The sequence below is a fragment of the Hydractinia symbiolongicarpus genome, chromosome 3 (genome assembly GCF_029227915.1).
Source record: "Hydractinia symbiolongicarpus strain clone_291-10 chromosome 3, HSymV2.1, whole genome shotgun sequence".
Taxonomy (NCBI): domain Eukaryota; kingdom Metazoa; phylum Cnidaria; class Hydrozoa; order Anthoathecata; family Hydractiniidae; genus Hydractinia; species Hydractinia symbiolongicarpus.
The window spans coordinates 15,471,972-15,497,559 of record NC_079877.1 but is presented as its reverse complement, the minus strand read 5'-3'; the positions used below and the strand labels follow the sequence as shown (position 1 = coordinate 15,497,559).

Here is a 25,588-nt window from a genome sequence, read left to right as displayed (position 1 = left end):
ACAGATAAATAAAAATTACCACAAATACATTGTCAAATGAAAACTTCGGTTTAAAATGTTAATACAATATCAGTTACAATAAAAGTTTTTTTCTTTTTGCTGTGATAAGCGATATAAAATTTTAAGGAAAACTTACACAAAACGAGAGCGTTTCAATGATGTAAGAGGCATAATGCACTTCCTTCCCCCATAGGCTGAGGGTTAGGTAATGCAACTGGCACTGTTGTACAAGTATTACTACAAATTCATTTTACGCAAAGAAAAATACTTGACGGCGTTTATAGTTAACCAATGTGGCATCATAAACGCAGATGACACACCGTATTTCAATTGCTCATGTCTTACTAACACTTTATTCTTGATTTTTGCCCGACTTTCTATACAGAAAAAATTATGATGTCCTTGAATTAAAAAAGATGACGTCAAATGCAAATCAAGATTTTCTGTTTTCACAGAAATGATATAAATGCCTTTTTCCATAAATTTTATTGCGCTCATGCTATTAAACTTATTCCGTTCAAGTCTAGACTGTACCTTATTCTCAGTATTATATGGAGGCCAAAACACACCAACCCTACTTGACATGGCTTTTTTGGTGGGATGGAGGACAGGTATGTACCAGCGTATAAAGCTTGGAAATATCGTAGTATAAGACAAAGGAAATAAATTTGCGTAATTATTTTTGCTGACATAAGCATTTTAAGGGTGAAATTTCAATAATTTTTTAAACTTTAAAAGAAAAGTACCTATGAGAATCGCGCTTGAGAGAGATCTTTTCCCGTTCTATTTTGACTTTCCGGAAGTAGTATAACATATATAGTACCATCACATATCTATACAGTAGCATCACAACAGTTACATCACATCACAAGAGTTTCAAGACGAATCCCTCAATCAATTTTATTTACGATTAAAGCAACAGACATCAAAATGCGACTTTGATAATCAAGATTTTCAAATTAGACAACAAATTGAACTTTCAACTACAGACGATCATCTTCGCAGGTTTAGCTGCCAAAATCCAGAAAAGACATTACAAGAACTAGGCGGGGTCCCAGCGTTGAAACACTGGGTTAAACAAGTAACTGTGTGACTGTGGGTAAACGCCCTGTTGAGAGCTTAATAAGACTCACAAACTGTCACATATGGAGGTTGAGCGCTGTAAGTACCGATATGCAGTATGTTCTTAATAGTACTTCCCACTGTTACCCTGTCATAAGAAACACAATCAGTGAGTATTATTTTACTTTATGTTTCCGTGAAAGTTAAAAAATTAATAGCGGCACCAGGGTGAGTGCTTAGTGCGAGTATATCGTGTTGCACATCTGCAAAGTCATAATACCCTTTCCCCCAAAAAAATAATGGCTAATAAAATCACAGGAAATATTCGGTTGTTAACACTTGGCTGAGCGCTTAAGACAGGTATACTGTGTCACACATCTGTATTCGAGTAATATCCCAAAAATCTCTATCCTAACTTCGGTTGCAATGAAAACACATGGAACAGCCTGTTGACATCATGTCCAGCAAAAACATTCACTGAGCAATTTTAATTGTGGAAATCCATAAAATTCAAAAATAGAAACACAGTTACAACATGTTTTTATCCTGTTAAACAAAACAATCGTGCAACATTGTTTTTATGTTTTCCAAAAGACTTTATAACAACTTCGGTTTAAATGTAAATACAGGAACCAACCTTTGTTAACAACGGTCTGACGGCTTAGTACAGATAGACAGTGACACACATCCGTATGTATATGAGTGAAACCCTTTTTCAAAAGAACTTTATCGTAGCCTTGGTTAAATGAAAAAATAGAAAACAGGGAGTCCGTTGTTAACACCGGACTGAGAGTTTAGTACAGGTTAACCGTCTCGCACATCCGTAAAGGCGTAATACCCTTTAGAAAAAAAATTATCGCAACTTCAGTTTAATTAAAAACACAGTGAAACGCCAATCGTTACCTTTTCCAGTTAAAATTATATCACTCAAAATTTGTAATTATTATTAAAAATGTCGTATTAAAATAATGCATTCAATTTAATCACCTAATTTATTTTTTTGATTAAAAAAATAAATTTATTTCTTAAATTTATTTTAATCAATAATGAGACTTTTAGAAGATCAAAGAAATACCGGTAACCCTTTTGAACACACAGAGAGGTGACGGCTGTTATTAACGATTGGATGAACGAATGAACAAGCTAACCAGCAAGTTCGTGAAGTGACGAAAACAAAACGCACTGAGATTTTATCGTTGTGGAGGTCGTTTTCCGCACGAAAAAAAAAATATCCAGCTGAAGGAACATTTTGCAATAAATGTAATCTGAAGGGACATTTTGCAAAATGTTGCGAAACAAAACCAAGATGGGGTGGAGCGATTAAAACAAATTTATCAAAACGAGCACTCAACAACCTTATTTGCTCTACGATTCTTCACTTGAGGATAAGTCTGCATTTTTCCACAGTTAGATCTAGAGGAAACGTTATTTGCTATTCAAACGCTATTGCACGTAGCAGAGGGTGGTTTCGATCCTCCGACCTCTGGGTTATGGGCCCAGCACGCTTCCTCTGCGCCACTCTGCTGAAATAAGGCAAACTGAAATGTGTCTGATCTAAGATCTAGTTTAGTATTGCGACTTGCACTCGAACTATGACCTTTTTAACATTTCCAGGGGGATTAGCCTACATGGTAGAGCGCTCGCTTTGCATGGGAGAGGTACCGGGATCGATGCCAGGATCCTCCAAGTCGGTGTTTTTAATTTTTTTTCTACGCTCGCCTTGCATGCGAGAGGTACCGGGATTGATGCCCGGATCCTCAAAGTCGGTGTTTTTAATTTTTTTTTCTAGTAATTGAAGTAGTTTCCACTGGCCGCAAGGGGATTTATGAAGCTCCTAAAATTACCTGGTAGTAATAATAATTTACCTTACTGCATATTTCTAGAGCAGTTTTTGCTATTTAAATTCACATTGACAACATACATAATTTTATTATTGCAAATGTCCTGGGAATCTGACACACAGTATTAGACAGGTGTCGACCGTGTGGCATTCGGGCATTGACGCCATCGCGAACATATTATTTAATTATGAACTCGTCCTCGATAGTATAGTGGTAAGTATCCCCGCCTGTCACGCGGGAGACCGGGGTTCGATTCCCCGCCGGGGAAGCTCTTTTTATCTTGTCATAGTTTCGTTTCATGTGAATAGCGTTTGCGGGAGTGTCCGGAAAATGACATTTACGCCCGGTCATCCGGCGTAACAATTATTTCGCGCCATGGGAACTAACTTTCACCACAATGTCTTGTTGGAAGACCATAAATAACGTAACATTTGCGCTGTAGCAAAGGCGAACCAAACTTGTGGGGGAACTAGCTCAGATGGTAGAGCGCGTATGTCTGTGTCTGCAGCTGCTCACGTGTGTCAAATTTCAACGTAACAATATTTTTTGAAAAAGTTCCCGTTAATTGTTTGATCGATACAGCAGCAAGCATTAACATTTTGAGACTTTGAGAACATTTAATCAATTAAAAAAAAGTTAGGTCGCAATATAAACATTGAAAAACGAGAAACTAACCTATTTTTAACAGTGAGGGGAACAGTTAATTTACATGTTAAAACTAATTAAAAATATGTGAAAAACAGAAAAACTAATAAAAAGCACTTCCTAAAACATCAAGTAAATTGTTGTTCTTTTCGTTTCTTTATCTAACGGCGCAGCAGTCCTCTACCATTTATGTTTACATGTTTTATGTTTGCTTGGCCAGCATAAATGGTATCATCTAACCAGATATTAGGGGAGATAAAGCTTTTGCGAAAAGGCTTACTTTAATAGAAAAAATTTTAGCGAAACTAAATTTACCGTTTTAGCAAGTTTTTGCCATTTTCGCTAAATTTAATCTCGCGAAAACACGTCAAGTCGACAAATCGCTAAAACTAATCCACACTAAATTTTCAAAAACGCAATTCGCTAAAAAAAAACAGTTAGTTTTTTTTGGATATTTTTATAATTTTTGCGAAAACTAATAGGGGAGCGTGTTAAGCCAAATATATAGTTTAAATTTTCAATTTTTTTCTTTTCTAAGAAATATGTGTTTTTACAGTCTATGTAATCTATTGTTAAAAACGAAAAAGATTACACGATTCAGTCTAAAACTATTAGATTTTCTTCCCGTTTTTTCTTCTTTTCGGGGGGTTGTTTGGATCCCTGATCAAGAAAATATGTCCTTATGTCCATTGATTTTGTTGTTTCTTTTGTCTTTGCTCGTTTGCTGTTCACCGTGGCGCTTTGGCGATTTGAAATCTCTGCTGATTCCAGTACCACATCGTCCTCAAGTATTGAACCAAAAAATAACTGGAGGGTTCAGGTAATTGTACAAGGCATTGATCAGATCCAAATAACAATCTAGGAGCTGACCACGCTCCTTTGTTTTCGCTATCGTAATTTTGAATCGACATGGGATTTCGAACAACGTTTTGCAACGCTTTCGAATGTTTTTCAACACTATTGTATGACGTCATTCAAAATGTTATTTTTGATCGATATGAACACAAAGAAATGTGTCACAGAATTACATCACTCTAAGCGAAACCATCTAATTTAAAAGTTGTCTAAATGTCTCATCAAAAAATCATTTTTCTCGTTTTTCTTCTTAGGTCGGATTTCAGGAAATAGTTCGTGCATTAACTATTTTTCTTTAAAATATAGCACTCGCTAAAAATAATCTACGCGAAATTTTCAGAAATAGCAATTTGATTAAATTAATCCATGCGAAATTTTTTGAAATGGCGATTCGCTAAAATAAATCCAAAACATATCAAGATTTTTCGGACTCGCTAGTATGCGCTAAAATTAATCTCGCTAAAACTTCTCCGATTAAAGTACTTCCGGAGCCTCCATTATCATCGGCTTCTCTCCGTAATATTTAGCCACATCTGTTTAACCAACCTCGTTCCCAGGGCAATTTTTCGCTTTTTTCATATCCGAGACGGCGCGAAGAAATGACCCTGGGGCAGGCTGGTTAAAATCTGCACGATTCGTGCTGACTTATAATTTATGCAAATTTTGGTCATTTTGTTAAGAATTGCATGCGGACCGCCGAGAACACCGTATTGCTATAATTTATGCAAAACAATCCTGGATCGAAATCAAGGATAGAGTTTTATTTTTGATCAGAAACAAGTTAGCTAAATTGTTTTGAGTTTTTACTTCAAGAAAACATGATTCAGTGTTGCCTTCGCTTTTTTTAGCTACGAACAAATTTTAAATATATATTTATTTTAAAGTTTTCAGCCATCTATGCTAGGTAGCTAGCAAAGGTCCAAGACGTATTTTTGTAGCTACAATGGTTGTGCAAACCAAGGTAGCTAGCTATACACTTTTTCAATTATGATTTTTTGATATCTTTATTTCATATTATAGTTAAAAGTGAAAGTACTTTTAGCTAGCTACCAAGCCACAGAATTCTCAGAGTGTTTTGTGATTAGAATTACTGAGGATGCCTATTATTATTTTATTATTGAAATTACTTACCCAAGATAGCCTCTTCAGTTCCTGTTGGTACTGCTATCAACAAAGGTCCTGCGAAGGAAGTCCTAGCACATTTAAAGCCATTTGAGCTACGAAAGTTGTGGAAGCACAGCAATCACTCAACTAGACAACCGCCTAACAAGTGTTAATTCAATATCTTTCTTTTTCATCCTTTTTTATCATATTGCAGTTTCTGTTTTCACAAAACGGGTCCCTGGAAACTTATTGACAACTAAATGGCCACTATGGTCAAACCAATTGACCTTTTTCAATAAACTTATGTTTGTTGCTTTACTAAGAGATTAAAGTCACAAAACATAGGGTGTTGCATTTCATGCAGTCAGAGAAAATTGTTTTTTAATCTGTAAAAGAAGAAGAACAAACATTCCAGCGTCCCTTCTGCACATAAACTTAGCCGCCATTATTGTTTTTCTGTTATTATTCAATTTTTTACGCATAAATTAATTTATCTTCATAATTAACGGAAACCTGAGAAACCAATCAGATCTCAGAACTGACCAGTGTGGGCCGGGGTCATTTCTTCTGGCCGTCCGAGATTGTCAGAAAGAGAAAAATGGGCCTGGGGACGAGGTTGCTGTTTAACCACTTCATCCCCACGGTGGCATTTACAGTGACGAAGTGTCTCGAGCACGATGGGTTCGAATACGCGGGTATTATGAAAATGCGGCAAATTGATGGCAGGTGAAACTATTTTTTATAATTAGCACATGTTACATTACACTTACTTAATAAATAGTCACTACTTGAACAACCTTCCACTGCATAACAACGTGGTCTATTTCGTTTTCGAGGGCGAGATTTTTTCAGTCATTTTTCTCCACATCAAATCAACTGTTCTCAAAATTTACCCATCGTCGATATTTCGGAGACAAAATGTTGCATAATTTGCAGAACGAAATTCGCCGAATATGACACCGGGTTTCGGTGTATTTACAAAGTGTCTTCACAAAATGTAAACAACGAAAACAATGCCTCAAACACGTTTAGTTGTAAAAAATTATAGTTATAGAATCGGTTACAAGATGTTGTCAACAAATACAAGCAAACTGTATATAGTAATAAAATAGGCAAATTGAAAAATTATTCTGTTAAATTACATATTGATAAGTCAGTCCAGCCCATCGCGTTATAGTACAGCATTTATGTCGTTTTACTTGTCTGATCTTTGCCTTAAAGGCGCGTAATCACCATGTAGGCAATTTTTTTTAAGGTGCCTATTTTATTGTAAAAATTGAAAGATATACATGAGAAACGTTATCCTGAAAATTTTATTGAAAACGGACAACCAGAACATGTTTCATAAAAATATGTTTCATAAAAATAACACCCCAATTTCTCTTCGCCTGAAGAACCGCCATTACATTACATTGCACGAATCATGCGATAATAAACGCACGGTAAAATCGATCACACGGTTGCTGGATTCATGCCATTACAGAAAAATAAAGAATGAGGGAGAGCATCTGTAGCTGTGTTTCCATCGTAATGCTTTTATAAATGTATCAACAAAGTTCCGAACATGATAAATCAGATAAATCAATCGAAGTTTCTGTGTTATTCTTTATTATTTAAACGTTTTAACTTACTGAAATCAGACTTCTTTGCAACAACGACCTCTTCTTATTGTTGTTTCTGAAGATAGCCTCGCTAGCTGTCTTACTTTTTAATTATTTTCCTTTGCTCAAACAGTTAGTTGTTTCCTTATGGAGAAATTATCAGATCTAGACAATTAGAATACCTAAATTTTCAGAATTTCCCCTTTCATGCTCTAAATTTAATCATCTCCAAAATGCTTCAACTATCTTCAACTATCACAATGTGCATTCTCCTCCGTGGGTTTTTTGCTTATAATATGCAATAATCCCGGTCATGCTAATAAAAAAAACCAGAGCGTGATAAACATTAATTATCATAATTATTAATCACGAGGCAATGTTGTGATTTCTTCCTTCTGTGACGTTTTGTTTTGTCTCTGGTATCCCAAAACAAGGCGAATAGAATAAAGAGAAAATTATTTTTTTCTCTCAGTGTCTTCAGTGTCTTTCCAACAGAAACTCTGGGATAAAATTTATTTCCATTTTTTGGTGCCATGTTTTACAAAGGAAAAACAAGCCAAAAATACGGCGTGAACGGAGCCTACCATAATGGCGATATTATCGAACTCCATCTCAGTGCTCATTTAAAGTTAAGGCCGTTTGTTTACCTGCGGTTTCACACAAACATTTTGCGACAACCCGCTTATTTGACGGGAATAAGAGTCAACAAGATCGTTAAATATGGCGACTAAAAAAAACACAATAAATTTAAGATATTAAAGTACCATTATTTCCTTTTCCAGTAAGTTTTATATCCTCAAATACTCAGGAAAGTAATAACTCCGTCTGACATTTGAAATAAATAAAAAAAGGTATATGTTAATTTTTTTCGAGAAGGATGATTACGCGCCTTTAACCCCGCGCCTGAGGAGCTGCATCACGTGATCAGAGCGCTTATCGCAGATAAACCGAACGTTATGAATATTGCAGACGACCTAATAATTTATACTGCGAATGAAAAAGAGCGCGACGAAATTCTAGAGCGGCTATTGGACCGTTTCGCAAAGAAAAACCTAATGTTAAACATGGAAATATGTGAGCTGTGTAAAACGAGCCTAAGCTTCTTTAGAAATGTGTTTAACAAAGAAGGTATTGCGCCACATCCACAAAGTATTGAAGAAATTAAAAACACCGCAAAAACGGAAAATGTCAAAGCGCTAAAAAGCTTCTTGGGACTTGCAAATTATCTAAAAACCGATATACATGATTAAAGTTTCCTCATTACAAAAATACTGAATGAAACTGGACCAAACCATGTGAAGATGCGTTCAAAAAATTGAAGCTAGCTCTCAGTTATGATCGAGTGATGGCTTATTACATAATACGAAGGAAAAATTCCTCTATACAAACGCGAGCCCTTTTGGCATGTCAGCAATACTACTGCAGAAAACGCGTGGAAAGAATGACACAAAGATACCAACATATACATCTCGCGTTTTAACGAAAGCCGAGGCTAACCACGCGCAAATGTAACGGGAATGTGTCGCATACGCATGCGAAAGAAATAGACTTAAATGGAACAGACTTAGACATTTGTAGCGACCACAAAGCACTGGTAAACATTTTAAACAACCCAAAGCGACAGTACGTTTATCAATTGAAAGGCTTACCTTAAGAGCGGCACAAATGTTTCGAACTACTCGAGCAGACACATACCACGAACATAAAGTTGAATTAAGTATCTCAATGGAAGAATACGTTAATCTAATCGCCGAGTATGCAAAACCACTCGCAATAGCGCTTGAAGATTTTAAACGAGAAACCAAAAGAGATAAGGTATTTATATCATCACTTTGTAAAACCAAACCACTGGTCATTATTTAAATACGAAAAAAATCTAACCGAAGAAGATACCACCAACCTAAAACATTACTGTAAAATGCACAAAAACTATTTCGAACGAAGAAGACTTAATCTTAGAAGGAACACGTATTGTACTTTCCAAGTGCTACCATAGGTTTGCAGTCGACTTAGCCTATACTGGTCATCAGGGTATCCAGAAAACTAAAATGGTACTACGATCAAAAGTGTACTGTAATAATATTGGTATTATGTTCGAGAAGGCAGCAAACTGCTTATCATGTCAAGCGGTCGACACTAAATCAAAACATGCACTATTGGAAGTAACGCCAAATGTAGAAGCAATTTAGAATTCTGTTACCGTTGACTCTATTGGGCCTTTTTCTAATAATAAACAGATAAACTCAATAAATTGACCCCTAACTACATGCCGAAGCCACTAATCGTCGTCGATGGAAAAGGATTAATGGTTAAATCGAAATTTGACATGTAATTAAAAGACTGTTTTGAAAACACATTTAATTTCAGACATAGTGCGCCTCAATGTATATGACAACGGAGTGCTGCTGTTTTGTTCTTCCTTCTTTAGTTCTGGCACTACAAGTGACGCGCCAAACAACGAGAAGACAAAATGACGATATTAAGAACGGATGTCATTTATGACGAGGGTTATTTAGGTAGGAGTTCCTTGAGGCCAGTTAGGCTGAGCAGAAATGAGTCCCCTTGGTACTAACGACGATGGCGAGTGTACATGGAAAGCGATGTCGTTATGTTGAAAGAGATATAAATATATGGCTAGAGAACACACGTGTTATGATTAGATTCTTATATAAATGAATAAAGTTAGAGGTACTAAAAACACATGGTTAGACTCTTAGAGGTATAGGGAAACTGCCCCTCACATGCAGATTAGTAAGGGTATACTTTAATAAGTTTTTCAAAAGAGAACTTCCAGCAAAAGCTATTAGCATCGCGGTTTACACCTAACTGAACTTACCATAAAATTACCTAAGTTTTGTTGTAGCCGATTGTGTTTTACTTCTCTTACTTTTTATTTACAGCTTAAATAGCTCAAAGGAAGGATAGTGTTGGCTAGCGTAAGAAAGTTTATACCAAGTTGAATAAAAATCTTAGTAGAACAACAAATCTTAGAATGGAAAACATTACATATATCGTCTTCCAATCAATGGTTATAACACTAAGAATTTGAGGAAACTGTAAAGGAGGAGTTTGAGGAAACAGTACAAATACTTCAGAAACAATGAAGAGTTTTTGAATTTAAATTTAAATCAATCTACAGTTGTTCAGCCTTATTAATGTTAAGAGCCATTTTCTGTAACAGTCAGGCACTCAGAGGAAGTAAGGTTTCCAAAATTACTAGATTTTTACTTATGTTAAAGTTACTATGGTTTTAGATATTTTTTGAAAATTTTGTTCGATTTCGGTTATCGGTTAAGATTTTATGGCCCATTAAATATTTGCTATTTTTGGGCCTTTTTGGGCCATTTTTAAGGAATTTCTGGGTTCTATGTTTGAAATTATATAAATTATAAAATTAGTTAGCAGTCACTTTGATTTCATATGGATTCTGTTGTAGTCCATAAGTTCTATGGATCGTGTACCAGTTTTGCAGAATTTTTTTCACATTTAGCTAAAAATTATAGCTCAAAACCACCTCTCGGACCTTTTTTCCTAAAAATTGACCAATTTTCCCTGCTTTTGAGGCCCAAATTTGGTTACACCTTATACAGCAATGTGGGAATCTGAATGGCATTGGGTAAAGTGCTTACTTTTGTACAAAGAAAACATTAAACTAAGCATTGAAATCGTATGTGGTTTCCATCAATGACCTTCAAACTTTCGAAAAAACAGTTTAGGTAACTAGTTCCAGTCCTTTTTTCCAGAATGGGCAACATTTTCAAACTACACAATATTTGAAAATGTTTAATCCAAGGTGAGTACTTCACAAAAAAAGAAAAAAATCCATGTGATCTATAGTCATGCTAGCTAGATATCATTGCTCAAAACAACCTTAAAATTACAAAAAAATGTTACGAAAATGTCATAATTTTGGCATATAGAGCCTTACAAGAAATGCCATATCTTTATTTATAGTTGTTACTAGGAAATGTGTAGCCCCTCTTTTTTTGCAGAAAGAAAAAACCATCGTATATAAAGGTGGGATAAAGACTATTGCTCAAAACTACCCTAAGTTTACAAAGGAATTGTTACAGACAAGCTCTAACTTTTCCTTCAAGAGCTTTAAAAGAAATCTCCATTCATAGCAAAAGTGTGTAACCTAAGATAAAGTAGAAATAATTTTTTGCATTCAATGATCTATACCTAGGCTATAAGCTATTTCTTTACACTCCTTAAAAACAGTTAGTAAGCTTCAGGTGTTATCACTGCAATAATAACCAAGTCAATACAATATAATTGTTTACTTACAAATTATATTATATTTTGTAAACCATCAAAAAACAACATAAATTTGAAACAACAAAAAAGTAATAAGATAATGTAAGATAAACTAATTAATAAATCCTGTGCTAGCGTTTTTGAAATCTTCAGAGGTTAACCAAAAATATCTATTATTCTTTGGAGTTGGTGCTGAAATTTTGCAAATAATATCATCAAGATCGTAGAACCCTTGATCTTTTGGATTTGGAAAAATAAATGCATTGTTTCCATCGCCCATGGCATAATGCATACAACTTGCTACAATACCCTCATCATCTGCCTAAAATTAAATCAAAGGTACAATAGGAAAGGTAAAAAAGAAAAGGTAAAAAAAAATTAGAAAAATCATGGTGAATCATTGGATTTTAATCAATGGGCAATTAGCTTATCATCAAAACCACGGTACCTCTACAACTTGAGCCGGAAACCAAGTATTCCCAAAGCGCAAAGCTATCCATTCATCAACTTGATATGTATTTTCAAGTTTAAGAAGTACTTCTTTTGATGTTTGCTGGATGACCTGATTCTGAGCTGTAGCAAGCATTTCATCATCAAAGCCGTTGTCAGTACCTTCAGTCACTGAACTAACATATTCCAAACTTCCATCTCTATATTGCCTGGACCACCTTGAAAATAACGACTTTACTTGTTGTGGTGTTACATATTCAGTAACAGACAACTTCTTTCTTACTTCTATGGCAGCATCTTCTGGACTGACCTTGTGTCCAGATTCTTCTCCAGCCATGAATAATTTCAAAAGAATATCCTTTTGAGAATCTGTAAATCGAAAAGTAGATCTAACTGGCAAAGACCATCCTTCAATGGCAATACTCGCAAAAGTTAGACTTTTTGTTATGGCACATTGCATGTTAACATTTGCAATCTCTAGATCATTTCCAAATAAAGGCAAAGATGTCATCGATGACAACTTCATTTTGTCAACATATGATTGTCTCACTAAGTCCATGGAAGAATGGTGTTTCTTGACATCATGATTATCTACTATCATGTGCTCTTCGTAGTTCTTGTATGTTGTGAATGTTGCACCACAGCCAGACTCTGGACAAAACAATAACTTACAGAGCTGCCTATCTGCACAGGGTTTTGAAAACATCTTTTTTTTACTTTCCCTGCAAGTGCTACTAAATGGTACCTTCACAACTGCGCCTGATGCAACATGCATCTCAGAATAGGCAACATCAACACCTTCACCAACATCAAAATATCTCCAAAAGGTCATTTTATCCTCTTTAAATTCTACAGAATGATAATGGCTAATATTTTTAATTTTCTGACCTTCCACTTTCACAGATTCTGGGTTAATCTCTATAACACATACTTTTGAATCTTTTAACCCAGACCCATAGTGCAATGCATCATGAATGTCAGACGCTGACAAAACATTGTTTCCAGCATCTACATAACTTCTCATCACTAACTTTGCTGCAGCACTTTCACGATCACACTGATCTTTACCACAGGAAGGTTCGTTGTAATCGTATCGAAGCAGCTTGATCCCCTTCTCTTGACACAACTGATGAAGGCTTTCAGCAGAACAATTTGAATGATAGCAGCCTGCATTATCAGATTTTGCATATAACTGTGAGACATTGGGTGCATCCTGTTTAAACTCATCAAGTACTACATCAGCAATCGAGATTACATGACTGAGGCCCTGGTCACAGCGGTATATAGCAGTAAAATAAGTTTGTTTTTTCATTTCACTCTCATCAAGGAAAAAGAACACATCAACATGAAGACTCATTCCTTTTTTCCCGAAATATTCTCTCTGGCCTTCCCTATGTCTAATTGGCAGGATTTTTTGGCAAAAATCTTTTAACCAAAATCCTTTTTGTTCTGTCAATTGCTCGAAGCACCAAGCTTTTGCCTTCCTCTGTTGACTGTCTCTGATTTGGTGTTTCATATATTCTAATATCTTACACGCAGATATTTGAATATCATAAAGTATACCAGGATCAACATTAAGAATATTGGCTAACTCCCTAAATTCATCCAAACAACAACACAGATCCCAACAGTCATGACAAACGTTATCACTAATAAGTGGTGATGACTGTAAATTTTCATTTGTCACATCACTCAATGCAAACAGTGGATTGTGTGTTGATATGTCGCTATCAAGATTGCTTGCATGTTGTTGGAGTTTGGTTTTCAAATATCTTTTCCCACGTTCCAGCTTTGATGACAAATCTTTCCTATGATATTTTTCAGCAATACTTTGAAGGCAAGAAAAACCATTTAATCCAGCAGCTGTTGTGTCATCTAAGCCAGCTAAAAAGAATTGGTTTTTACATGCTCATCTTTGATACAATTGCATCCTTTTTTATTATCTAAGTGAATTAACTTACCTAAACTTTTTTTTTTAGAAGGTTTAACTGCTTTTAGTATTCTCCATAACGAACTTTCTGACAAGCTATGGTATCCAATAGTTTTGCAGTGCATTAGATACAAAGTAACAGCATGGCTATACTTTGTTGTCAAAACTGCATTGGCAACTTTTTGAACAATCCCACTATCAAACTTGATATGTGATACACCATATGCTACATCTTGCAACAAGCCACTATTGAAGATGAATTCAAGGAAGTGTTCACACTTATTATTATCAAGCTTAAGTCGTTTGTGGACCTGATGCATTGGTAATAACAATGAAGCACTTGAAGATTTCCACCTTCTAGCAGTATCGACCTGGTATTTAGTGCAATCAAATAACTTCATAATATCTTGTTTTGTGTACTTCTGATGGTTAATCAAAGAGAGTATGACCAATCTACAAAAAATAAATTACCTAGCAAGCCAACTTACTATATAAATACAATTACGTTTTTATTAAAAAAGCTCCTACAAATTCCTTTCCAGCTAGAGGTGGATTAATTTGACAAGATTAATAACTGTTACAGTCATACCTGCTTTTAGAGTCACTTGCTTGGTAAATATTTATGAGTTGGTTAATATTGTCATCATCAGCATCGGAATCTGAAGAACTAATAAAGTCTAATACATTTTCCTCCTGACCTGGAGCAACTGCAGCAGCGAAATTAAGCTTTAACAGTTTCTTAGATCTTTTATATTTTTGTTTAATTTTTTTCTTGGTACTGGTAGTGAGAGTTGACACAAATTTTCTTTTTATTTGGAATTTTAATGGGCTGCCATGTAAGGCATCCATTGCCGTAACATACGAATTATCAATTGGGCAGGTTGACTCAGCCATAATCATCACATCTGGAGAATATTCTGGATCCTCTTTTTCACTGATGTCGTAGTGATCTGTGTCCTCTCCAGAATTTTCTGTTTTGTTTGACGATGCTGTAAGTTAAGAGTTACACTGTAGTTATTGAAATATATATATTATAAATAACTAATCAAAACTAACTTTAATATACAAAGAAATGATAACATACATGTACAGTATTTGTAATGAGATTCACATAGTTTTGAGCCAATTGGTAAGTGAATGCCATCTTCCTCAAGTTTTGCAATCAAGTTTGCTGGTGCAGTCCTTGCAGCTCTAGGTCTTTTGTTACTGTGACCAGGATGTTGACAAACCAATGATGGTCTCCAATGAATACCATATGTTTCTCTATGTTTTTGACATATTTGATTGTCATCTGATAATTCTCTTTTAGATCTGTTTCTATGAGATGTTTTTCCTTCCAATATTGCAGTTTAATGTTGTCCCAACTAATTTTTAACTTTTTAAAGTGTTGCTCTATATCACTGTCTAACTCTGAAACTTTAACCAATCCACTCTCACCATATCTCCCTTTTCCACAATTACTAATGTCACTAAATACACACTCTTTTTCCTTTCTAGATTCAGTTTCTGTACTCATAATTTGCTCTAATCTAGCTAAATAAAAATAATACTTCATCAGAAAATAACTTAGCCAGCAGCAAACTGAAACATGGGTTGATGCTATTAAACTTCTATATAATGTATCACAATTGCATAAAGCTTCTAATTATACATACATTCAATTATACTATCCATTAAAACACATGCACATCTTTTTTCTGTAAATTCTATTTGCATTCTATTAGACATTCTATTATTATTATCACCAATGCAATGATTTCACATTATCAACAATGCAATGGCTTCGCAGATACTTCAAAATACTTTTTTCTAAAATAGGTAATTTAATTGTTCTCCAAGCTTTATGATCTAAATCTTTTACTGCTAAATCCTTGTTATTAATTGTTTGATTTCGAAGCATCCTATATTTCCTCAGCAGAAGTTCTTTCAAGCAATAGCCTATAGCCTAGGTATAGATCATTAAATGCAAAAAGTTCTTTCTATTTAGGTTACACACTTCTTGTCAACATCTATGAATAAAAATACAACCTTTCTTTTGAAGCTCTAGAAGGAAAAATTAGAGTTTGTCTGTAACAATTCATTTGTAAACTTAGGGTAGTTTTGAGCAATAGCCTTTATCCTACCTTTATATACGATGGTTTTTTCTTTCTGCAAAAAAAGAGGGGCTACACATTTCCTAGTAACAACTATAAATAAAGATATGGCATTTCTTGTAAGGCTCTATATGCCAAAATTATGACATTTTCGTAACATTTTTTTGTAATTTTAAGGTTGTTTTGAGCAATGATATCTAGCTAGCATGACTATAGATCACATGGATTTTTTTCTTTTTTTGTGAAGTACTCACCTTGGATTAAACATTTTCAAATATTGTGTAGTTTGAAAATGTTGCCCATTCTGGAAAAAAGGACTGGAACTAGTTACCTAAATTGTTTTTTCGAAAGTTTGAAGGTCATTGATGGAAACCACATACGATTTCAATGCTTAGTTTAATGTTTTCTTTGTACAAAAGTAAGCACTTTACCCAATGCCATTCAGATTCCCACATTGCTGTATAAGGTGTAACCAAATTTGGGCCTCAAAAGCAGGGAAAATTGGTCAATTTTTAGGAAAAAAGGTCCGAGAGGTGGTTTTGAGCTATAATTTTTAGCTAAATGTGAAAAAAATTCTGCAAAACTGGTACACGATCCATAGAACTTATGGACTACAACAGAATCCATATGAAATCAAAGTGACTGCTAACTAATTTTATAATTTATATAATTTCAAACATGGAACCCAGAAATTCCTTAAAAATGGCCCAAAAAGGCCCAAAAATAGCAAATATTTAATGGGCCATAAAATCTTAACCGATAACCGAAATCGAACAAAATTTTCAAAAAATTCCTAAAACCATAGTATCTTTAACATAAGTAAAAATCTAGTAATTTTGGAAACCTCACTTCCTTTCCTTATTGAGTATTGCCTGATTCTTACAGAAAATGGCTCTTAAGTGTTAATAGTTTCTTGAAATTTATAGTTTAACCCTAATAACCTATGCCCAAAAAAAATTCTTAATCCGTGTCCGCGCCAGCATATCTGTAGGCAATAACACATGATTTTGTTGACCGATTCAATTAAGAATTGCTCCAAAAGTGAATTAGACCTGTTCGAAGTTCAATTTTTTACATGTAATAACTTTTTTTCCTTAGTTGTTCACTAGTCGTAAAACAGTTATTAGTTACTTGGAAAAAATGAAAATTTTTGAAATTTTTGAAAATAAAATATTTATCCTTCGCCTGACAGACTAACAAATCGGATTTTTTGATGGATTTATATAAAATAAGCAAAGTTACGGAATTTTTTTTGTATGACTCACCTAGAACATAATACGATCAATGAAATAAAAATGTTTCTGTGCCTCACTTAATAATACCTTACAAGAGCAGAAAAAACTTCAACCCATGCTTTACTTATAAGTTAATAACTTAAGAAGCGAAAATTTTAATCATGCTTCACTTACGAATTCATAACAGGAGCATCGCAAAAACGCATTTTTGCTGCCCCACTAAGACTGCAGCAATGCTACCATTATTGTTGTAAAAACTACGTGAAGTTTTTCATGACTGTTAATTAAAGGATAAACCAGATTTGATGTAAATACACAGAGCACGCTAAACGCAAGACCGTTACCGGTATGGGTGTTGTTTATGCCTTGAAACCTCAAGGCAGAACTCTTTACGGATTCGGAGGTTAAACGTTGTCATTGCTCAACAAAAACGGCTATTTTTATAGCCACAAATCTTTTAAACCATTACTTTGTGCACAACTACTCTATCCGCTTTACAAAATGTGTAAAGCATTGCCACAGTTACATTTGTTACATGCTATAGTAAAGTCTTAAATGACACACACAAAAAAGGACTAAAATGTTTTGAAAGACATTGTAAGGTTATTTTGTGTAGGCGCATTTCCGTCAAAAGCTGGCTAAGTTAAATGTAAGCAACAACATGGTCCAATACAATTTTGTTTTCAACAAGTAAGGCTAATAATGCCTATGAAAATTGAAATTAATCCATACGGGGGAAAGTATTTTGAACGTAGTGGCTAGTGTTCTTAAGCAAATAGTGTAAAAGTTTTTTGTTTACTTCATTAAACTTGTACTGAGACTTGCTGCCTGTGTTATGACTTCATAACTGGGGCATATCAAATCTTAAATATTTCTTTGCTTTACTTAGGGTCACATTTCCGAAGCAAATTAAGTGGCACTAATGGGCTTCCGTACAAAGTAAATTATATATACTTAAACTGACCAACAAAATTCGTATAAAAAGTCCATATGGGAACCTTTTTACTATATTCGCGGACTTTGTTGTCGAACGAGACCTTTTTTAAAGTTTGGTCAATCAGACAGTGTTTTTAAAACGCATCATTAGCTTAAAAGAACATATAATGGTCAATAAACTGTAAAACAAACACAGTTAATTTCCACTATTGGAAATCTTTGAATCATATGTCCTTGCATGTATATTTGCTGCCTGTCTGACATAACTTATCGTAGCTTTTGTTACTAGGCATATTTCTTACTAGCGTTGGTTCTTCCTTCCTACACACAAGAAGTAACCCCTCTGTTTATCATTTTTAAAATCAAATCAATGTTGCGTGAAAATGGTTATTTTATAAAGTACCTAAACAAGTGAATAACTAATAACATTTCCAAGCGTTAGTGACAAGTCAGCAAAAAAATCTTGCATTGCTTACCTAACCGAAAGTTAATGACCAGCGCAGCTGTTGTAATAAGATTATGAATAAACATTTTTTTATTTTTTCTTACAACGTATGTCGCCTCGTCGTTCCATTATAAAAGTATTTTACTGCTTGCTTAAAGTCCTTTTAAATTTTTGTTTTTGTAAAGTTTGTTAAACAATCTGCAGATTAAATCAAATTACTATCAAAACATAATGGAAGTGAACTTTAATTTACTTATTATATTGTACATACAGATTATAGAAAGATGCTATCAGAACAGGATTAATACTTCTTCCTAAACACCATCTATCTAACTAGACTTGTATTATGACATTTAATATCTTAGTTTTCGCTTTTAAGGCAAACCCGTAAGAACAGAGGGTCACAGGGGTAATCCCCTCCCAAAAAAACTTTCTTGAATTTCCAAAACATTTTACACTACACACCAGGATACTCTTACTAACTACGTAAGACTAGGCGGATTTTATTGAGGGTCTGGCCAATCATGAGGCCCATCGACTCTGGTTTCAGTTTTACGTTGCGACATATATTTGTCTGGCAAATGATTTATCAGTTCTTACCTCTGTTGACTGTCAACGCAACGTATTAAAAAGATGTTACTAACTCACGCTAAGAGAATTAATCGAGTCCTGATATCGATTCTCAGCGTATTCACCAGATTCTGTACGTCCTGACGCGACTACGATCAACCAATGTTGTCCAGTTCTGTTTTAGCTTAGACCGTTTCGACCTAGTAATTATACTTAATAGCACAGAAGTCCTATGAAGGTTGTTTCTACGTATCACGACACGGTATGTTCTTTCGTAAGGGCTTAAAATTGAACTAGACAGACCCAGTCAAAGTTGCTTCTATGTACTGATCAGACTTTGAAGCGTTTTAGTATAAGTACCGATCAACCATAGACGACTTGTTTGTCCAATTACTTTTGCTAGCTATATGTTTGGGAGTAAAATTAACAGGAAGAATATCGTGTAAAATTTTAGAATAGCTAAGGAGCCAGCTAGTTCTATTACGTATTTCATTATAGGTTTTATAGTAGTGGTAATTGGCTATTAAAATTATACTAGCCGAGGGACCGGCGTCGAAACGCTAGGTTAAGGCACAATCTAAAACTTCTTGTCATTTCCATTGCTCTTTTGCCTAAGTGCATTTTTCCAAGAGCCTTATCGACAGTTACGTATTTTACGTTATTAAAAATATCAGATTTTTTTTCCGAATCTTTTTTTCACACTATGATTACTTTAAAACGACTATTTAAAATTTTTGTACTATAAAAATTGCAGGTCAATTCTAGAAGCATTTTTAGAGGTACAATGGAATTGAAAAAGTAAATTTAAATCCACGTTGCAATGCGGATTGGGAAACTGAGGTAAAATAGGAGAATTGTAAAAAGAATTGTGAAATTAACCGGAAAAACACAACCAAAAAGCTAAACTGATAAGTCGGCTATATAATTTTTATTAAAAAAAGAAAGTGTGCAAGTTAATATGTTTTGCTTGATTTTCTAAAGGTCACATGCGATTATATAGGGGATAGGGAAAGACTATGCTACACGTCAAAAACCACACAGGCATTTCATAGGAATTCTTATTTAGAAAAAATAAAATGAAAGGCTGAAGGAAAACAAGCTACCTTAAGGGAAGAAATCTTCGTAAGAAAAAATTTACGCGAAAAAAAATTTCGTACAAAATTTTGCCCTATGTGCGACAATAAATTCTGCTAAGTTTAGTGATCAAGTGTAATGCTGACATTTTCATACCTTTCTTATGGAGGGCATAATGTCCATCAGGGTATTCTGCGCTGTGCCTTTTAAGAATGTTTTATACTATACTAATTCGTGAATTTTGACAACCTTTATCTATTATTACAGAAATAAAAACATTTTTGAAAAAAAATCAGTCATAATGACGGGGCACAGACATTTCTACTTGCAATTTTATACTTTCATATGAAATAGATATAATGCATATATATGATGTTTTTTCAAACTTTTATGTATAATTTGAATATTTGGGCATGTATAAAGTGTTTTATTTAATATTTCGTGTAAAGAAAAGTTGGTATGTCTTGCAAATAGTATTTATAGAGATGGGGGTTCGAGGACAGTTTGGTTAACCAAACTTTCCTCGAACACCCCATCTCTATATCTACTTGTATACGCAATGGTAACAATTGTTGTTTGCAAGCACTCTGGAATGCAATGTAAACTCATGATGGTAAGGAGCCGAGCAGGCTTGGGAAGTCAATGCGAAGCGATGAGTGAGGCTCCTTTCCGGCTCGCAGTGGGTAGAGACGAAGTCTCGTAGGGCACCAGCGCAAAACGTAAAATCATCTGGTTATATATGTTACATACACATCTTTTAACAAACCAATTTTACCACCAAATGGGATGTTTCTTTTTGCGATGTTATTTTTCGGTTATATCTGATGTCTAATGCGTTTAAGACTTAAAGAAATGACATGTATGTATAGTATAGATGAATAAACTTACGGATAGAGAAATTTTGGAATTAGGTGATGAAGATTTACTTGATTATATGGGGCATCATATGGATGATTATTTTGGTGATACTGATGATAAGGATGATAAAGAATTATAGATTGTGCATGTGATTTGGATAAGATTAAGAGTACAACATCATCTACACTTGTTTGTCTAAAATGTGGTGTAGTTAGTGATATTCCTGTTTATATAAATTCAAACAGTGTTTTTGAAAGTTGCACTTTTCGGAAGAAGTGCATATAAAAGAGGGATGAGAATTTCACTATTATCCTAAAACAGTTACTGTGCATGCAAGATCAAGATGTATCCGATATTGTGATAAAAACTTTACGGGATCAGATTAATAATACATACAATGCATTATATAATTATGCTATACCACTAAGTATCCCTATACTAGAATCACTATTAAAGAAGAACAAGTTGATGTCCTACAAAAATAGTATATTCTACATTTATTTCACATTAATGAAACAACCGTTTCCACATCTAACACATGGGCGGATACAAGAATTTAAACAAGTTAGTCCATTTTTTTGCAAAGTCACTAAGAAATGGGCGTTAAAAGAAGGCGAGGCGTTTAAGGGCATTTTTTACTTAGCACATAAAATCCCATTTTAAAAATACATTAAAGCCAATATGAGAAAAACCAAGCAGGGACAGGTCTATATATTAGCCAGTTTTATACTGAGATTTAAGCCGGTTTACTTAAAATGACATGTTTCATAGTGACCGGTTTGCACACCGTGTTGAGGTCAAAATTTTTTCACGACTTGAAAATAAATCTTGGTTATTTTAACCCTCTATCCAGGAGGCATTTTTTTGAGAACTACAAATTTTTGATACTGCATTGTTTACTCTACGCTGGAGAACATATTTCAATAGATTTTTGGTGACCAGCCGAATAAGAGTACCGCCTGTGTGAGAAAAAAAAGCAGAATAAAATTTATAAAGACAACATAAAATTATATTTTATAAATATAATTTTCATTTTTTATGGCATTAAGGCATTTTCCGTGTTCATATAACTAACAAAAATTTTATAGCTCAGTGATTTTTTATCTTTCTAGTTCAAAAATAGTATGAAAGTTTTTCTGCACAATTTATCTACATTCCAACTAGCTAAAAACACATAAGCATTACAAAATCTACTTCTACCTAAACATCATCCATCGATAAACAAAGTTCACCAGAAAATAGTATATTTCGAGGTCTTGTGAAGTAAGCCATTCTTTTAAGCTAAAATCGTTGATTTAAAAAGAGCAGCTTATTCCACTTTTACATCTGCTTTTAGTTCGAAAATTCGTAGTGCCAAGCACAACAACTTTCTTTATCCAACTTAACTAAGAGCCAAGCTTTAATAAAAGCTGACAAAAAAACTATGTACGAACACGACACATGCTACGGCTTTAAAGTTTTATATTCAGTTCAGCATGGAAGTCTCTTCACAAGCCATTCGCAATAAATTTATCAGGGGGTAGTTGTACAATTTTTGTCAAGTTCTTATTTCTTTGCTGTTTCATGGCCTTGATAACAAATCTTCAAAAGTAAATATGTTGTTTATTATTTTATTTTTGTTGCCAAAAACTATTGTGCGACGAAGGAAAGGATCATTTGTTTTTGTTTTTAACGGTTTTTAACAGTATTTCACAAGCCACTACCCCTTAATGAAAATACTCGCCTTATTCGACTTACTTGTGTTAAAATTACGGGGTTTGACTTATGCTTTTTACGGTCACATATTACCATTATTTATATTTTTCACCCGCTAATACAACAAGTAACTCGAATTACAGTGAGTGTAAATTAAGGGTTATACCCTATAACTTTTACAGTAAATTAAAGCAAATAACTAAATTTTGTGCCCCCTAATAAAACAACATTCGATGTTTCTCGCAGGATAATTAAGCAGCTTCTTACGTATTACGCCTTATCATTGATGAATATGCTCTCAACTACATAATACATGCATGTGTGTATTATGTGTAGAAATTTTATAGAAATTCACCAAATTCACAAGTACGTCGACCCGACTAGCTTGACATACCATAAATCCGCCACTGTAACAATAGAGGAACGTAATCGAGCACAACATCTATTTACTGTCATAAGTCGCCTATACAATAAGTACAAACCAAATAAGAAAGAGAGCTTTTTAAACTTTTACTTTACACTAAAAAAGATATTCCAAGCACTGGGTATGAATGATTATGCAAAAATAATTCCACAATTAAAAACACAATCTAGGCAAAAGGAAATGGAAGGATCAATTCTAATCTAAGGTTTCCAAATGGGTTGAAGCTCTTCAGAAACAAATGATCTCTTAGGACCACCATCCAAATAATATAACGTTGGTTGTTTACTTTTAATGTATCTATCTTTTATTATATATACGTCCACCGACCATATTGGATCAGTAGATCGTTTAGTATTATCATATATCCAGTCAAAGGCTTCAGCAGTTTCTTTTGAGCTTTTACTAGTTAGTTGATATGCTGATTTATACCTACTTGCTACATCCACAACACAGAGAGCATACTTATATGTTTTTCTTTTGTACTTACTATGTGGAAGATACAAGACATCTCCCTGGTGAATATCATTGGGTGTAGCATAAATAGAAAATGAGGAATTGCATCTCGGGACATACTTTGGTGTTGGTAGATATATTTGATACAGTGGTTGTTTTAGTAGCTATTTTTCTGCTTCTTCATTGGTTGCACCAGCTTTTTTAGCCAACTTACTTATTGCACTTCTACCTCTCCAGTATCCAGTATCAGAGTAATAAATCTTATCCATTCTTATAATATTAAAATCTTCTTATACTTGTTGTTCATACCATTGATTGGTGGACATAGGTCAGTAATAATACCATCTAATATCACCAAATCTGATAGAAATGTAGTATCCTCATATTCTATTCCATTTAAAAACGATTGTATTTAGGTAAGAACCTTATTGTATGATGTGTATGCAAATTTATAAAGTAATATTTGTTTTCGTCATATATCCCTGTATGATGACACCAACACCCTTATAGTTCCCAATATAATGCCATTTGCGGTTATTGTTCCAGCAATCCCACCAACAACAATTAATGTTATACTAACTATGTTTAGAACCAATTTTAGTTTTTTAGTCCGTTTATATTTCCATTTGTAGTATATGTACAACTTATGGTAATATTTATACCAATTCAATAGTTTAACTATTTCAGCGTCTGAACAATCTTTACCACTATATTCAAAGCATATGATTTGTTTCATTATATTTTATGTAAAATAAAATATTCTATTTATATATTATACAATGTCAGAATTACCTGAAATTCCAGATGTTGATGAATCTAATGGGGATATTGATGACGGTGAAGATTATAACCTTATAGATCTTAATGAATCAATTCATAAGGAAAATGAATTAAATAGTAGGTTAGATGAATTAAATAAAATAAATAAAAAAGCCGAGCAAAATGGGTAATAAATGATAAAAAAGATATATTGAAATCGTTAAATCAAATAAATGAAAAGGTTAAGGCAACTAAAGATATAGTAAATATACTGAGGGGAGAATATAAAAAATTAAAAAATGATAGGAAAGTAGCAGTTAAATTGAAAAATGCTGCTGAAATATTGTATGAGAGGATTTTCTTGAATGATGAAGATGCGATTTCATCCAAGAGTAAAGGTGGTAAAGAAAATAAATTATTAACAGATGGAGGTAAATGGAGATCACCTAAAAAATACGGTGAGTTGTTTGGTAAAAACTTTCTTAGGGATATTGTTTTTGATCCAAATTCATCTATATCGGCATAAGTAAAAGATATAAGAAGTAAGAAGGCTACTGAACTACAGGGAGATTTAAAAAAATTGGAATCAGGCCATGATAATAAAGGCTTTGATTTGGAAATGGATGATATTACAAAAGTAGAAGAGGTAGCGAAAGGAGTAGATGATTTTACACATACTATAGACTCATCCTTTGGTGGTGAATATATATCCTCCGGTAATGAAAATACATCTCTAATAATTAAGGATTTGAAATCAAGAAATAGTGCATTTAAGAAACTCATAGATAGAATTAAAGCTCTATATGATAGAATAAAGGAAACCAAAAATAGGCAAAAGAAGCAGTACATAAAGCTTAATGTAATGGAAAATGATGAGAGCTATACCGAGGAACAGAAACAGGAAGTTAAAGATAGAATGGATAAAGAGAATGAAGATCTTAGGAAAAGTAATGAGGATCTAAGTAAGTTAACAGATGAATATTTAAATCAAATACAACAAATTAAACAGTCACTTTCACATTTTGTAAATAAGGTAACCGGTACACTAGGCGAAAGGATTTAAAACCTATTCCGTGAACAAGGCGTAACAATAGTATCAATTGTGACAGCCTTTGGTATGACTATTGGTTTCCTCGTTGAAGCATTAACTGATGGTGGATCAGCAGCAGCAGAAGCAACAGCCAGTGGTGGAGGTGGTGGTGGAGGAAGTGGCAAAGTACGTGCCAAGGAATGGATAAAGAACAAGTTGAAAGCACTCGCTGCCCTACTTGGTAAATTAGCGGGAAAAGAAGCAGCTGCAC

The 25,588-nt window shown here is 34.1% G+C and overlaps 2 protein-coding genes and 1 non-coding gene across 4 annotated transcripts in view; 1 reads left to right on the top strand and 2 right to left on the bottom strand.

Annotated features, from left to right (window-relative positions):
* LOC130635939 (uncharacterized) overlaps positions 1 to 18,622 on the bottom strand; it is a 35,235-nt gene extending 16,613 nt beyond the window's left edge. The window contains exon 1 of one of the 2 annotated variants that reach the window (XM_057445471.1): positions 18,486 to 18,622. In XM_057445471.1, coding sequence (XP_057301454.1) covers positions 18,486 to 18,540 — 55 coding nt within the window. In that variant the 5' untranslated portion in view covers positions 18,541 to 18,622. Of the gene's footprint in view, positions 1 to 17,247; positions 17,364 to 18,485 lie in introns of those variants that run through there. The other variant, XM_057445472.1, reaches the window with a different exon arrangement.
* On the top strand, positions 3,100 to 3,171 carry Trnad-guc (transfer RNA aspartic acid (anticodon GUC)). The gene has a single exon. It is a non-coding gene; the product is annotated as a tRNA-Asp (tRNA).
* Positions 11,384 to 14,965, bottom strand: LOC130635935 (uncharacterized). Its single transcript, XM_057445467.1, has 5 exons — positions 14,830 to 14,965; positions 14,335 to 14,734; positions 13,777 to 14,198; positions 11,814 to 13,699; positions 11,384 to 11,687 (listed from the first exon to the last, which is right to left on the bottom strand). Exons 2-5 carry the CDS (start codon positions 14,643 to 14,645, stop codon positions 11,478 to 11,480), a joined length of 2,829 nt encoding a protein of 942 aa, XP_057301450.1. The 5' UTR covers positions 14,646 to 14,734; positions 14,830 to 14,965; the 3' UTR covers positions 11,384 to 11,477.
* Positions 18,623 to 25,588: the final 6,966 nt, after the last annotated feature.